A 13905-nucleotide genomic window follows, 5' to 3' on the forward strand; every position below is an offset into this window, starting at 1 on the left:
CCTTCGGGGACAGGAAGAATAAGGTTTCGGTAGAAAATGTGAAATTAATTTTGCTGGTGACGCAAAGTTAGGGGAGGACTCCTGAAGGATGGCTTGCGGCCACAGGGTGCGGCTTTGTTTTGGCATCCTTTTAGAGCCTGCAGGTGTTTGGCACCCGTTAAAATCAGGGCCAGCTGTGATATTTCATTTCTGATATTTCCCTCCCAATAGTTCTCAGAAGTGATGCTTCAGGGCGGTGTCTTACACCTGATGTATTCAACTTGTGTGGTACAAATGTGAAGATCCTGCTAAATCACACCAGCTCTGCGACACCCTTTGCCCTCTCTTCCCCACCCACAGGTCATGGCATCAAGGAGAAAGACAAACATGCATCAGAGGTTCAGTTGCTCACATATACCTATGTATTTTTTTAATCGAGCAGTTCATTCAAAACTGGTGATACACTAGAATCGCCAAATATACGGTCTTGAGCAAAATAGAAAAAGCAGATAACACCTTCTCTTTTGCTTCTCATGGTAGATAATGATGCTTTTAAACCCTCTCAGTGGTGAGAACCATACCTATTTTTGTAGGAATTTGAATAGTTTCTATCAAAAGCTGCATTTTCTTTTAAGTTTGTTTGGGTTGGAAAACCTCAAACCACAATGTATTCCGTGCACATGTTCCCAAGAGTATGTTAAGTAGGACCAGACTGAGGTCATCTAGTAAGGTTTTTAAACGTTTTCAGAATTCCTTTAATGCACTGCACAGTCTTGGCCTGATTAAAAGAAGATATTTTAAGAAAGCACTTGAAACACGACTGACTGTTAAAATCTAGACGCAGATAATCTATACGCCAATTCTATAGTGCACAGAGTTTTCCACAGGTAATTTATAACTGAGAGAGAAAAACAACAAAACTACCACTACAAGGGTCTGGGACCAGAGTTTCTCCTAGCTCTGGGTAAGTACAGACCAGCCCCACCCTCCTTGGTAGTGTTCTTGATTGACTCAACTGCGGATGCCTGCAGGATCATCTTACTGTGCAAAGGTCTGCGGCCTATAATCAGAGGGTAAAAAGTAGACAACCCTGCATCCGCCCAAGGAAAAGAAGTCATTTGTTGCCTTGGTTGAGTCAAAAAAAAGCAAATTTTCTCGGAACATGAGCGTATGATGAAATTATTTTGGTTAGAAATAGTTTCTACCACCAAGTAAATTTTTGTTGTCTACCAAGTTCAAACCACAGATGAAATATAAATGGTCCGCTTGATAAGGAGGCCCACAGAAAGTTCTCTCCTGCTCTTTGATGACTCTAACTTTTTGTGTTAGACACACCCCCTTTTCACTTCATCCAAGTCTCCCTTCTGGTGCCATGTTCCAGGCCCCGTACGTCACCCAAATCAATTCTGAGTGGAACTGGCAGCTGTGCTGGCACGACGCACACGGGCCGCTGGGCCTTCGGCCCCAGCGGCGCGGGGCCACATCTGACCAGACGTGGCCAGTTGCATGTACCCAGGGCCAAGAAACGCCACCGCTCATCAGGGAAAACAAGGGAGGGCACCTGAGGCGGAAATGATGCTTCTACGGAAAACGGAAAATAAAAAGATAGTCAGTAATCAGAAAAGTGAGGGGTTGAGAACTTCCCAGCACAAAGGCTACAGATGCATGTTCCCAAAAAGGATATTAGAGCTCGATTTCATGCTGCTGACCTCATCCCCGCGGCCACCATCCGCTACACAACGGGAAGTAAAAGAAGGCATTTTTAAACAAAAATACAACCATAACGGGCAGCAGAACCAGGGCTACTACCGTTTACTGATCCTTTACACTTCTCGCAGTCTGTACTTGGTGCCTTTGATAAACACTGTCACACATAACGCTGCAGCACAGAGACAAGACCCTATTTCACCTCCTACCCAGTGAGGAAGCCCAAGCCTAGAAACCTTATAAAACTGCCCAACAATTCTGGCCCCGTCGTCCTAAGTACTACGCGACGCTTTCCAAACAAAGGCTTTTCAGCCAGCTCTACAGATAGAGTCGGTCAGCCCCACACAGAGAGGGCACAGTTGCCACTTGGTCATCTGGAAACCTGTACTTTACAGAGGTAACCAACTCGCTCATCCACTAATTCGTGCATCAACAAAATGTCACGGGGTACCCACGACTTAAGTCAATTTAGAATATATTTTTCAAAAAGGGAAATAATTGGGAGTTCCCGTCATGGCACAGTGGAAACAAATCTGACTAGGAACCATGAGGTGGCAGGTTCGATCCCTGGCCTTGCTCAGTGGGTTAAGGATCCGGCGTTGCCGTGAGCTGTGGTGTAGGTCACAGACTCAGCTCAGATCTGGCGTTGCTGTGGCTGTGGTATAGGCCGGTGGCTACAGCTCCGATTAGACCCCTAGCCTGGGAACCTCCATGTGCCGCGGATGTGGCCCTAAAAAGACAAAAGACAAAAAAAAAAAAAAGGAAAATAATGACTAAATTCGTGCTAAGTCCCTAGCACTTGGTACATAGTAAGTACAATAAAAGTCTGTTAAATGAACTTTCAAAGTACTTCTTTTTTAAATGTCATCTTGAGGTGTACTTTTGTATGAATGTTAAACTCCCTGATTTTTTTCACATTCCTCACTCCTTTCAAAATTCAAAATTAGAGGGATTTCCATCTTAAAAAGCCAAACACTTCCAGGCAGGGGGAAAGATGGTGCCCTTATCTCTTGTTGCCAAAGAGTCCTACACACAACCGCCACAGTCACCTTTGCTTTTTTGTTTGTTTGTTTTTTCTCTGGTGTTTTTTTTTTTTTTTGCTTTTTAGGGCCACACCTGTACCATATGGAAGTTCCCAGCCTGGGGGTCGGTCAAATCAGACCTGCAGCTGCCAGCCTACACCACAGCCACAGCAACTCGGGATCCAAACCACATGTGCGACCTACACAACAGCCCAGGGCAATGCCAGATCCTTAACCCGCTGAGTGGGGCCACTAGTATCCTCATGGATATTAGTCAGGTTCATTTTCACTGAGCCACAACGGGAACTCCTCCTTGCTCATTTTTAAAATGTAGTAAGACCACATTGTTCTCTAGTCCTTCTAAAAATCCAGATAATTTTATACATGTTTTCATATTTAAATTCCAAAGGAAAATGAAGCAACATATAAAAGAGGCCAGCTCTTGCAACTAGGGTATAATTGTCAGTCACTATCGATGGGTGATTACGAACTTTTGATGTTAGGACTGTAACAAGCAAATCTGCTTTTTGGTGGATAAGAAGGCAATTTTGAGAGACTTCCAGGGTATTTAAAAAAAAAAGTTGGTAGCCTGCTTCTTAGGAAATACTACTATTCTCCATTCGAAAAATTGTTGAAGTATTATAAATAAGCCATAGACCAAAAATAGAAACTCCTTGCAGTTACAAAAGAGTTCAGATACAAAAATTAAAGTAAATAAACTGAACTGCAAGGTAAAATTGGGAACAAAAATCTCAATGACCGAATATCCAATCTGAACCAGCCCATAAAGTGAAGAATTTTCAGGGTAGGGTCTTGGATCTTTGCTTATGAGAGCCTAAAAAAATAAGTAACACTTGACTATATCTAATGATTTTAAAAATAACATCCTTTGCTGCCTTTATTCCATGAAACGAAGAAGGAGCAACAGAAGTGCTGATGGAAAAACTCTCAGGAATTATCTCCAGAGAAATGCACTTATTTAACTGAGTTCAACAGGAAGACCTACACATCGCAGTGCTGCTTTAAGCAGGAAAATAACAGTAAACCCCACCCGTCGCCCTACAGTAGCTTCCAGCCAAAGCTCGACCTCATCCGAAGTTATCTAGTGAGAAAACTGGCCCTCCGGTCTCCGACCTTCAGCGTGTGCACCCTGCTACTGCATCACAAGGAGTCCCAGGCATTAATCACTAATGGACTGGGGACCCTTCCGCAAAGACTCAGGCCAATCAAGCGGCCCCTTCTCTTCAATCCTGATGACCCGTCTTTCATTAGGAACAAAGTCTTGCCATACGCACAGTCTTGGCAGCAAAAAATAGCACAGAACAGAAGTCCTGAATACATGCACTTTTTTCCCTCCAGTGAACGTCGTAATCCCTGAATTGAATACATTTCAGTTCTCCTTTAAACAGATATTCATGTACAATGAAAGTGAGAAAGAGTCAGGTCAGTTTTCTCCCTTAAAAAAGAAGTGTATTCCATTTTCAATAATTAATTTCAAAGAAAAATCTGCCACTAAAGGAAAAGAATAAAGAGAAAAATCATGATTTTGCAACCTTGGAAGCTAACAAGATCCATGAATAATCACAGGGAAAGTTTCACAGAAAAACAGAGACCCTCTGTAGTTTGGGAATAACGTGTGGGTCTGAAAATGTGGTCAACTGTTTCCATTGATAATGATTAAAGTAATAAGATGGAAATTCATTTTTCTGACACTATCTGAAAATAACCATTGGAAGAATATTATAGGAGAAATAGGTTTCCGGCTGACCCTTATTCCTGGGCCCTGAAGAAGCCGTAAGCAATGTGCAGCTCCAGTCTCCGGCCAGGTACATTCACTCGCCACGAATAACGCACATTAATCAACACACATGCGACCCTCGGCAGCAGAACTGGCGAGGACTTGCTCTGCACTCGACAGCCACGGGAGGAGAGGGGCACGGTCACCGTGGAAGTTCCCCCGTTTCTTTCTACGCAGAATGACCTGGAGGGCCTGACCCCGACCCTCCATTGTCCGCGTTTCTATTTTTCAGGAAAAACCAGTACCTTGAACTTGGAAACTTTATGGAGTGGCCACTGAAGACGTATGTTGGATGCGGCAGGGATAAAAGCACGACGGTGGAAAGCCAGTTCTCAATTCTGATTATTTTTATTAATCAGAATAACCTAAGCATGAAATATCATGTGAAATGACTTAAGCTCAAAACCCATGGCTAATGTACATTTATAGGAATCAGGCTGGATAGAAATGTGAGGCAAATTCTTACATTTTTAACGGAAACATATTAAAAATTTCAAAAAAACCATACCTGGGGTTCTGCAAACACATCCCTCATGTTGTTAATTGGGCCGTACGGGACTCCACTGCCTTCGAAGAGGTGTAACCACTTGCTGGTCATTTCTTCTTCAAACCTAGAAACAGACCAAAAAAGGACGCATTTTTATACGCTAAAGAATGTAACACAACCTTTTTTTCTCATGTATCCCTCTTCGAAAGCAACTGATGATGACAGAGATATGTAGGTTTCTTTAGCCTTCCTCGTACCTACTTTTGAGAGAATGGTGCCAAATATGAAACAACGTGAGTTACCTGTGAGTGAGTCACGCAGGTCCCGTGTTTGAAAATCTACTATTAGAGTTGGAATGAACTCTTGTTTCTGACCTCATGTACATTTGCTTTTTTTTTATTTTTTTTTTTTTGGCTGTGCCTATGACACATGGAAGTTCCCTGGCCATGGATAGAACCGCGCCACAGCAGCACTGCAGCGACCCCAGCTGCTGCAGTGACAATGCCAGATCCTTAACCCACCGAGTCACATGGGAACTCCCATGACCTTACAGACTTTTTGACACGGAGTCCCTTGGAGAAGAGAGACTATACAGAAAATAGCATTAACTGAGCTTCAAACGTTGCACTGAGCACTTGAGAAATTTAATATGATCATATGATATCACTGCAGTTTTGGGCAGAACGTCAGTGTGGAAAGGGCTTTTTGGGTCTCAGGCATAGTATTATCAGGTTAAGGAAGATACGGATACACTAAATTATTTCTCAAAACAAAAATAAACTAATTCAGTTGTTTTAAAAGAAAGCTGTATGTTTTACCTCCATTATATTTAAAGGACATCAGAATTAACAGCCACAACCATTGGCCTAAAAAAACCGTTTAACTACTTATGGGTTTGCACTGTGGCTCACTGATCAGAACAGATGGAGACATGCCTAGACCGTTATCTCAGTGTAGCCAACAGCACGCACACTGATGCAGTCCTTTACCTCTGGTTTGATTTGACTTTGGCCAAAAGTCGGGACCTCACAGACACAAAAGCTTACTGGATGGCCTTTCTTCCCTCCATTAGGCCTGAAGGAAAGGAGACCTAATTCATTAACGAGATGCACTGTTTTTTAGTTCTCTGTTAAGACAGTGAGCACAGAAACAATATCTTAGATCCTCAAAGACAACTCAACACTCAAAGTCTGTATTATCTGAAGAATTTCAGAACTGCTAATTGTTAAAATAGCAAACTATTTTTAGTGAAGTAGTGATGTATGTTAAAAGAGATTTTTAAAAAGCAAGAGCTCTAGTAAATTACTGGCAGCAAATAAAACGCTTCGCTAGTATGGAAGGGCTAGTGGAAATACAGCAGAAATATTCCATATTCATGGGCTTCTTTCTTTTTTTTTTTTCTTTTTGTCTTTTCTAGGACCCCACCCGTAGCATATGGAGGTTCCCAGGCTAGGGGTCGAATCAGAGCTGTAGCCGCCGGCCTACGCCAGAACCACAGCAATGCGGGGATCCGAGCTGCGTCTGCGACCTACACCACAGCTCACGGCAACGCCGGATCCTTAACCCACTGAGCGAGGCCAGGGATGGAACCTGCAACCTCCTGGTTCGTAGTCAGATTCGTTAACCACTGAGCCATGACGGGAACTGCCATGGGCTTCTTCCCAGCTCTCTTAGGCATAGCTAGAATTAGTCTAAGGTCAGCAGATTGTGCGGGAATTTATGTCAGACAAATAACACTTCTTCCACTATTTGAAAAAAGGATTAAAAACAGTATAAATATTTTGAGGACACTTCTCTAATTGCCAGCTAATAGCTAAAAAGAAAAAAGAAAAGATAAAAGTTTGAATTAACATAGGCTCTGAAAGATAGGCTGCTTATGGACAATTATATTCAATCGCATCTTTTTTACCTAAGGATCTGATTTATAAAATTTAAGTTAGTATTACATTTGATTATTGTCTTCTAAAATAATGCCTTCCCTTTTCTCGCCATTACAATAAAGATGTCATTATACATTTTAATTATGGCCCAGTAATGTTGCCTATCCCTGGTTGGTACACAACAAAATACTTCACATCCAGGAGTCCCCACTGCGGCACAGGTCACAGCTGTGGCTCAGATTCAACCCCCGGTCCAGGAATGTTCATATGGCACCGTGTAGTCATTAACAACCACAAAAAAAAAAATACTTCGCACCTAAATTTTAAAAAATATTCTTCCATGGGAACACCACAAATGCAAAATTACATGTCTTGCGTTAGTCAATTCTTCATATCCATGTTTTCTTTACAACGACTGTTAAAGTCATCTCCTGGCCAAGAGTTCCTAAGATATATATAGATATATATCACCAGAATGATGTATGTTGAAAGACTAAAAGAGACACTTTGAACCTCGAGCCTTTTCAATCAGGGTGTCAATTATTTAAGTTTTCATAAACAGAGTGTGCGTCGGATACATTTTCGAGACAAGTGAATTTATCACCATTGGACTCACCCAAGTGGCCTGAACAGATCTGCACAGAAAATCCATGTCAATATCCAAACAAACCCATAGCTGCAGGCTTGCCAAAGGAAACCTCATGGGAATAGTTGAAGTTTTAGTATTTATATAAGCTTTTCACCACTGGGCAAAGAAGAGGGATTTATTTCATGTTATGGAAAACAACGGATATGCACTCTGGATATGAGACTGGGGAGAGAGGCAGTGCCTGGCTCTGCATTTGTGACCACTGTTTGTGTGTTTGCGTGGGTGTGGGCGTGGAAGTGTTCACAAATGCCTTAGACTCCATCAGTCAGCGACCAAACATCACGGCATTCCACTATTCCCAGCGGACACATCCATCATTTTCTTCTGAAAATCTATCTCTTGATCTAAATCGGATGTAGAATCCTTTCCTTTATCTACGCAAAAAAGCTGTAAGCACATGCTTTTATTAACCACAAAAATTCTGCTGGAAAAAAACTGGAAAGAGCTGATTTAAGTCACTCGTGGCAACACAATCCTCAAGATAAGACAAGAAGCGGGTCCTTGCATCCCAGTGGTGTGAGCCTCAAAGCTAGGGTCTCCTCTAGGAAGTTATCCGGAGACTCATAAAACAATTTGGACTTAATTGTAAACTTACTAAACCAACCCATATATTTAATTCTACATTTTTGTTGAATTCATTTTATGCCAAATGAGTATTTTTAATTAGACTGCATCATTTAGGTAGATGAAACATTGCTACGTAAAGACAGACTTGAGTTTAACTTTCTTAACATTAAAATTTAACTTAAAAAACAAACAAAAAACTTCTCTTAGAGAAAGGACTAAAGTTGCAACCAAATGCAAAACTAGAGAGCAACTACTAAGAGATCCATGCCATGATGGTGGGAGTTGGAAATAACTAACATTAATGATTAATAAATGCTGGTCACTAATTGTTGGACCTATATTTTGTAGATTTTGTGCTCACGAGCACACTCTAGGGTAAGGTTTATCCTTGTTTCACCAATAGGAAACTCGGGTTCAGAGAAATTAACTTGCTCAAATTCATATAGCTTTTCCACCCCAATTTTTTTGAAGAATGATTGACAAATAAAAAGCATATACATTTAGTTTGCACGACATGATTTTTTAAGGCGATCAATGCAATGACTTACTACACACTGTGAGATGTTTACCATAATGAGGTCAGTCAACACATCCACCCTCACAGTCAGCATCTTTGCGTGCGTGCGGAGGACACTTCCAAACTACTCTCTTAGCGAGTTCTAAGTACTCGATCCAGTACTGTGACTCCCTGTGATCCCCATACTGTGCACTCGATTTTCAGAACTTTTCGTCTCACAGTTGAAAATGTGACCAAATCTCCCCACTTCCCCCACAGCCCAGCCCTGGCAACCACCATCCTGCACGCTGGTTTCACGAGCTTGACACTTTAGATTCCCCACGTGCGTGAGATCATGCAGTATTTGTACTCCAGCGTCTGGCTTCTCTCACTCAGCACTGAGATATTCTTCGCTTCCATCCTACATACCTCAAGATACATTGCTTTGCAGTAATACTCACTCAGTCATTCCTGATGCTTTTAGCAAGTGTTTGTTTTGTGCCAGCTGTGGGGATTACAACAATAAAGAAAAAAAAAAAAAAGACAGTCCTTGTATTAAGAGATCATATCTAATGAGGAACACAGCTATGGAGATTTTTAAATTACCATACAGGAGGCTGAGACAAAAATATCATTCATGGACAAATTCCAGTTGAAGCTCCAAAGAAGGAGACCTGAAATGGGCCTGGGGAGTCAGGAGAGGGTTCAAAAACAAGGTGACATTTGAGCCAGGTGTTGAAGGATGTGTTAGCATTTTCCATAGGAAAGATAGGAAGAAGGGTCTTCCAGGCAGAAAAAGCAATGTGTGCAAAGACCCAGTCCGGAAAGACGCTGAAGTCTCCTGTGCCTTGACTGGCAAAGGATGAAACGGGAAAGGGGGCTTAGAACCAGAGGGCAAGGTATCGGGCCGAGGGCTCTGCGAAGGATGCTGGACTCGCACTGGCAATGAGGAATCCAGAGAGGCACGTCCGCAGAGACTGACCAAATCGGCGCTGACAGAGAGGATGGAAGGTCATCAGTGAGACCAGAGACAAAGAAGCTTGACGGGCAGGCACCGTGCTGTCTCCCTCTGATGCTTCTTAAATCTGCCTCTGCATCAATTCTTCCGTATCCCTGCTAACCATAAACTAGTTTTCATTAAAAAAAATAATAATTTTTCTTGTCTTCATTACCCTTTCTGCTACCATCCTATCCACCTTTTTGCAAATCTATCATTCCTGCCTGAGCCTTTGGAACCTGACTTGGCCACCAGCACCTTTTCTTACCCAATCTCCAGGGTCTCCAGGGACCACCTGCCAAATCCAGCGTTCTTGTCACAGGCCTCATCCTACCTGCTTTCCGCACAGTATTTGACGCTGTTGACACCCTATCTCTAGGTCTCATGATACAATGCTTCTTTGACCGTTTCTGCCTCTCTTATTAATTCTTTCACCTTTTCCTTCCAGTCCTGATATTCTTCATTTTCCCTTATGCACTTAAGCAATTCTGTCATCTCTATGCAGATAACATCCAAATCCATACTTCTGGCACTGACCGTTTTTCTAGCTACCAAAGAATATTTCCATTCAGATGCAGTATCATGCCCATAAATACAAGTTGCCCATAGGTGATTAAAACTTCCACTTGCCCCATAAACCTAAACTCAAACTCCTGGCTAAATCTGGAAAACCTTATCTTCACTATCTCTAGTGATTTACATGTAACTGTCCCGTAGAATCCGCTCTTCAAAGCTGTTTTATTCCTCTACTCCCACTACTACCATCACAGTTCAGGCCCTTGATTCTTCACACATGGACTATGGCAATAGTTGATTAAAATTTTTCTGCCTCCGACTTTCCTCTGTTCCATAAATCACAAATTTTAGATATTTCTCAAGTCTGTCCAACTGCCTCCTTCCTGAAGATCGCTCTTTCCCTCACACCAGAGAAACAGACGACTTCGTGACTGTTTGACACTCAGTATTTGCTAAATGAATGGATCTGTGGCTGTGGGAAGATTAAGAGGGTCTTGCTTGCTTGCTGTGCACAGAAAGCCAAACGCTGAGCTGCTGAGGTCTGTAGCAGAGAAAGGGTTTATTCCCAAGGCAGCCAAGTCAGCCTTGTTCAGCCTGGGGAACAAGTCTCAGATCCGCCTCCCTAAAGGCGAGGGGCTGGGGATATTTATGAGATAAAAACAGAGGCCTGAGAGCCTGGAAAAAGGTAATTGGAAATAAGAAAAAGGTGAGACAACTGTCACTCAGAGAAGATGCCACCAAGCCACAGGCTTCTTCATGGGACACGGGCTGAGAAAACAGCAGCACCAGCACGTCCTGAGGGTGGAGATTTGGGTTCTCTGGCATCAGAAGGCTTAGAACAGACAAGCAATGAAGTCCTGCTGTACAGTACAGGGGACCATCTCCAACCTCCTGGGATAGATCGTGATGGAAAATAGTATGAGAAAAACAGAATGTGCGTATGAGTATGACTGTGTCGCTTTGCTGCACAGCAGAAACCGGCACAACACCGTCAATCACCAATCAATCAATCAATCAAGGTCACCGCGCAGACCCTTCTGCGCGCTCAGATGGAGGGCTGGAGGTCTCGGCCAGTCTTAATCGGCTCAGGCTCACGCTGGACACAGCTGACTCCAAGTTCCTACAAGACAGCTTGCACAAACATCCTACCGCCCAGATCGGAGAACATACAAGCTTTTATAAAAATAACCAAAGCACGCTGGATGACCCAAGGCAGGTCACAGCTCAGCACATATCAATGGCTAACCGACAGCCACCCTTGGTTTCACCTCAGTCACATTAGCTTGAATTCATGGGATGGATTATTTTCTCCTAAAACCCTGCTGAGACTACATTTATTTAGATACTGAGGTTGGGAGAAGGAAGCCAATCTGGGGCCTTTAGCTTTAACTGTGGTACGACAGCACCTCATCTTCTGACTTCTTCCTCTACGCTGTCTCTGCATTCTGTAGGGAGGAGCGTCTTATGGAAAATAAATGTCAAGCTCCCCAAAATGAACTTACAAACAAATGCTCAAGACATAATGTTTTGATTTAGGGACTTCCTATGTTATCCAGAGAATCATAAGATCTCAGGAATTCAAAGGACCTTAAAATCATCTACTGTTTTAGAGGATCCCACAAAATCATCATATTATGTATACTGAAAATATTTCTAGTAATAGGGAGCATACCAGCAGTTCAGTTACTGGAAGTATTCACCACAGGAAGTGTGCATGAGATGGGACAGATTTGGGTTTGAGTCACAGCCCCAGCACCTCCTATTTACATGACCTTAATAAAAATATCAGTTAATAATGTTCACAATGTTTCAAACCAAAGCAAACACTTACTGGAGTTCCCTGGTGGCCGAGCAGATAAGGATCCAGCAGTGTCGCTGCTGGGGTGCGGGTGTGATTCCTGGCCCAGGAACTTCCACACCTGTGCTGTGCGCACAACCAAAAAACAAAGCAAAGCAGAGACAGCATTTAGTAAACACTTAGCAAAGGCTCTGTGCTGAGTGAGCAAATTACATTATCCTGACAATCCTTTAAGTACCATCCTTGTGCGCGTTTTAAAGACGAGCAAACCAAGGTTTAGAGAGTTTAAGAAATATTTTTAACTCACATCCACATTCATAGTCCAGCTGGACGTCTACCCTGAGTCCAAAGCTCGTGTGTTAACCGCCCATTTCTGCGGCTTGACCCTGGGCAGCAGAGTCCAGGCGAGCGGAGCAGACAAAGCTCCGTGAGGGAGATGCTGCTGAAGCCCAGTCCCACTGGTCCCGGAGGACTCGAGAAGGCAGGACGGCATCAGCGCTACTGTTAACTGAGAGCCTCTTATGTACCAAGCACCACGAGAAACACTTTGCATATGTTACTCCTAGTCCTCGTAACCCCGTGAGGTGAGTTTTTTGATCCTTGTGATGGTGGGAACTGGGGCATAGAGAAGTCGAGTGGAAGCACACGGTCAGAAGCACGGAAGCTCTCAGCGGATGGGCTCTGGAACCGGTCTTTCCCCACGCTCCTTCAGAAGGGTAGATCGCGAGGTGTCAGCATCAGCCCAGGCTAGTCTAGCACGCAGTGCCACCCTTAGGTGGCCGGCAACTCAGCTACTGTTTGCCCCAGAGCTGGGGAGGAGAGGGAGGTTAACTCAGTTTTGGGTTAGGTTGTCTGGGCTCCAACTGTTTGCAGCTTTCTTCCTGCTGAGCATTAATCAATGCCATGGTCCCCAAATGTCTCATACTATTGGCCACCCTTTTTTAATCTGATCCTTTCAAGAATTCTATGAGAAAGGACAAATTATTCTTACTTTGAAGATGAAAAAGTTGAAGCATTATGGGGACTCACACTCAAATCCACATTTCGGGCTCAGAGCTCAACTCACTCTCGATAGACCGCTGCCATTTAAAACAGATGATCGACAAATAAATCAATAAATAAAATTTACTGAAAAGACAAGCCTGACTTTTAATCCTAAAGCTCACCTCCTATGTGACCATGGGTAAATTTCTTAACTTCTCTGAGTTCCAATTTTCCCATCTGTTATAAGGAAATTATAATTAGTTGTGAATTGTTCAGTATATCACCAAGCACACAGTAAGTACTCAAAATGGTATTTACAAAAAAAAGAAGAAGAAAGAAAGAAGATCGGAGGGAGCTTTTGTTGTGGCTCAGCAGAAACGACAACCATGGCTAGCAACCATGAGGATTCAGGTTCGAACCCTGGCCTCGCTCCATGGCTTAAGGATCTGGCGTTGCTGTGAGCTATGGTGTAGATCACAGAGGCGGCTCTGATGTGGCGTTGCTGTTGCTGTGGCTGTGGTGTAGGCCAGCGGCTACAGCTCTGATTAGACCCCTGGCCTGGGAACCTCCACATGCCACAGGTGCGGCCCTAAAAAGCCAAAAAAAAAAAAAAGGTATTTACTTAGTGGTAATATCACATAGTAAAAATGAATACAATAATAAAATGTCTATAATTGCAAATCCAAAGAAGGAATTTTCATAATTATATAGCAACTCCTATTTTTTGCTGGTCATCTCTCAGCCAGTTTGCAGTTATAAAAGTCTAAGCGTATACATTTCAAATTATTACTATGCTGTACACTTAAAACTCATAGCGTGTTAAATATCAATTAGATCTCAATTTTTAAAAAAATTAAGCTGCTAAGATTTCTAAAATATATTAGCAGGTTACGTTATCGTCATTTGTTTCGTATCCTAGAAAATATCAGTGGTTGCACTGAAGCTGCTAGAGGACTGGTGATGACACCGGTACTGGGAATCCCGGCCAGTCTTCTTTTCGCTTAGAGACGCCGTCGGCGGAAGTG

General features: G+C 42.9%; 1 protein-coding gene across 1 annotated transcript in view; it reads right to left on the minus strand.

Moving 5' to 3' along the window:
- The window catches only part of SUGCT (succinyl-CoA:glutarate-CoA transferase), a 650574-nt gene that overhangs the window by 349518 nt on the left and 287151 nt on the right, over positions 1-13905 (minus strand). The window contains exon 12 of the mRNA XM_047763177.1: positions 5015-5117. Coding sequence (XP_047619133.1) covers positions 5015-5117 — 103 coding nt within the window. The remainder of the gene's footprint in view (positions 1-5014; positions 5118-13905) is intronic.

This window comes from Phacochoerus africanus, chromosome 16 (assembly GCF_016906955.1).
Source record: "Phacochoerus africanus isolate WHEZ1 chromosome 16, ROS_Pafr_v1, whole genome shotgun sequence".
NCBI lineage: Eukaryota > Metazoa > Chordata > Mammalia > Artiodactyla > Suidae > Phacochoerus > Phacochoerus africanus.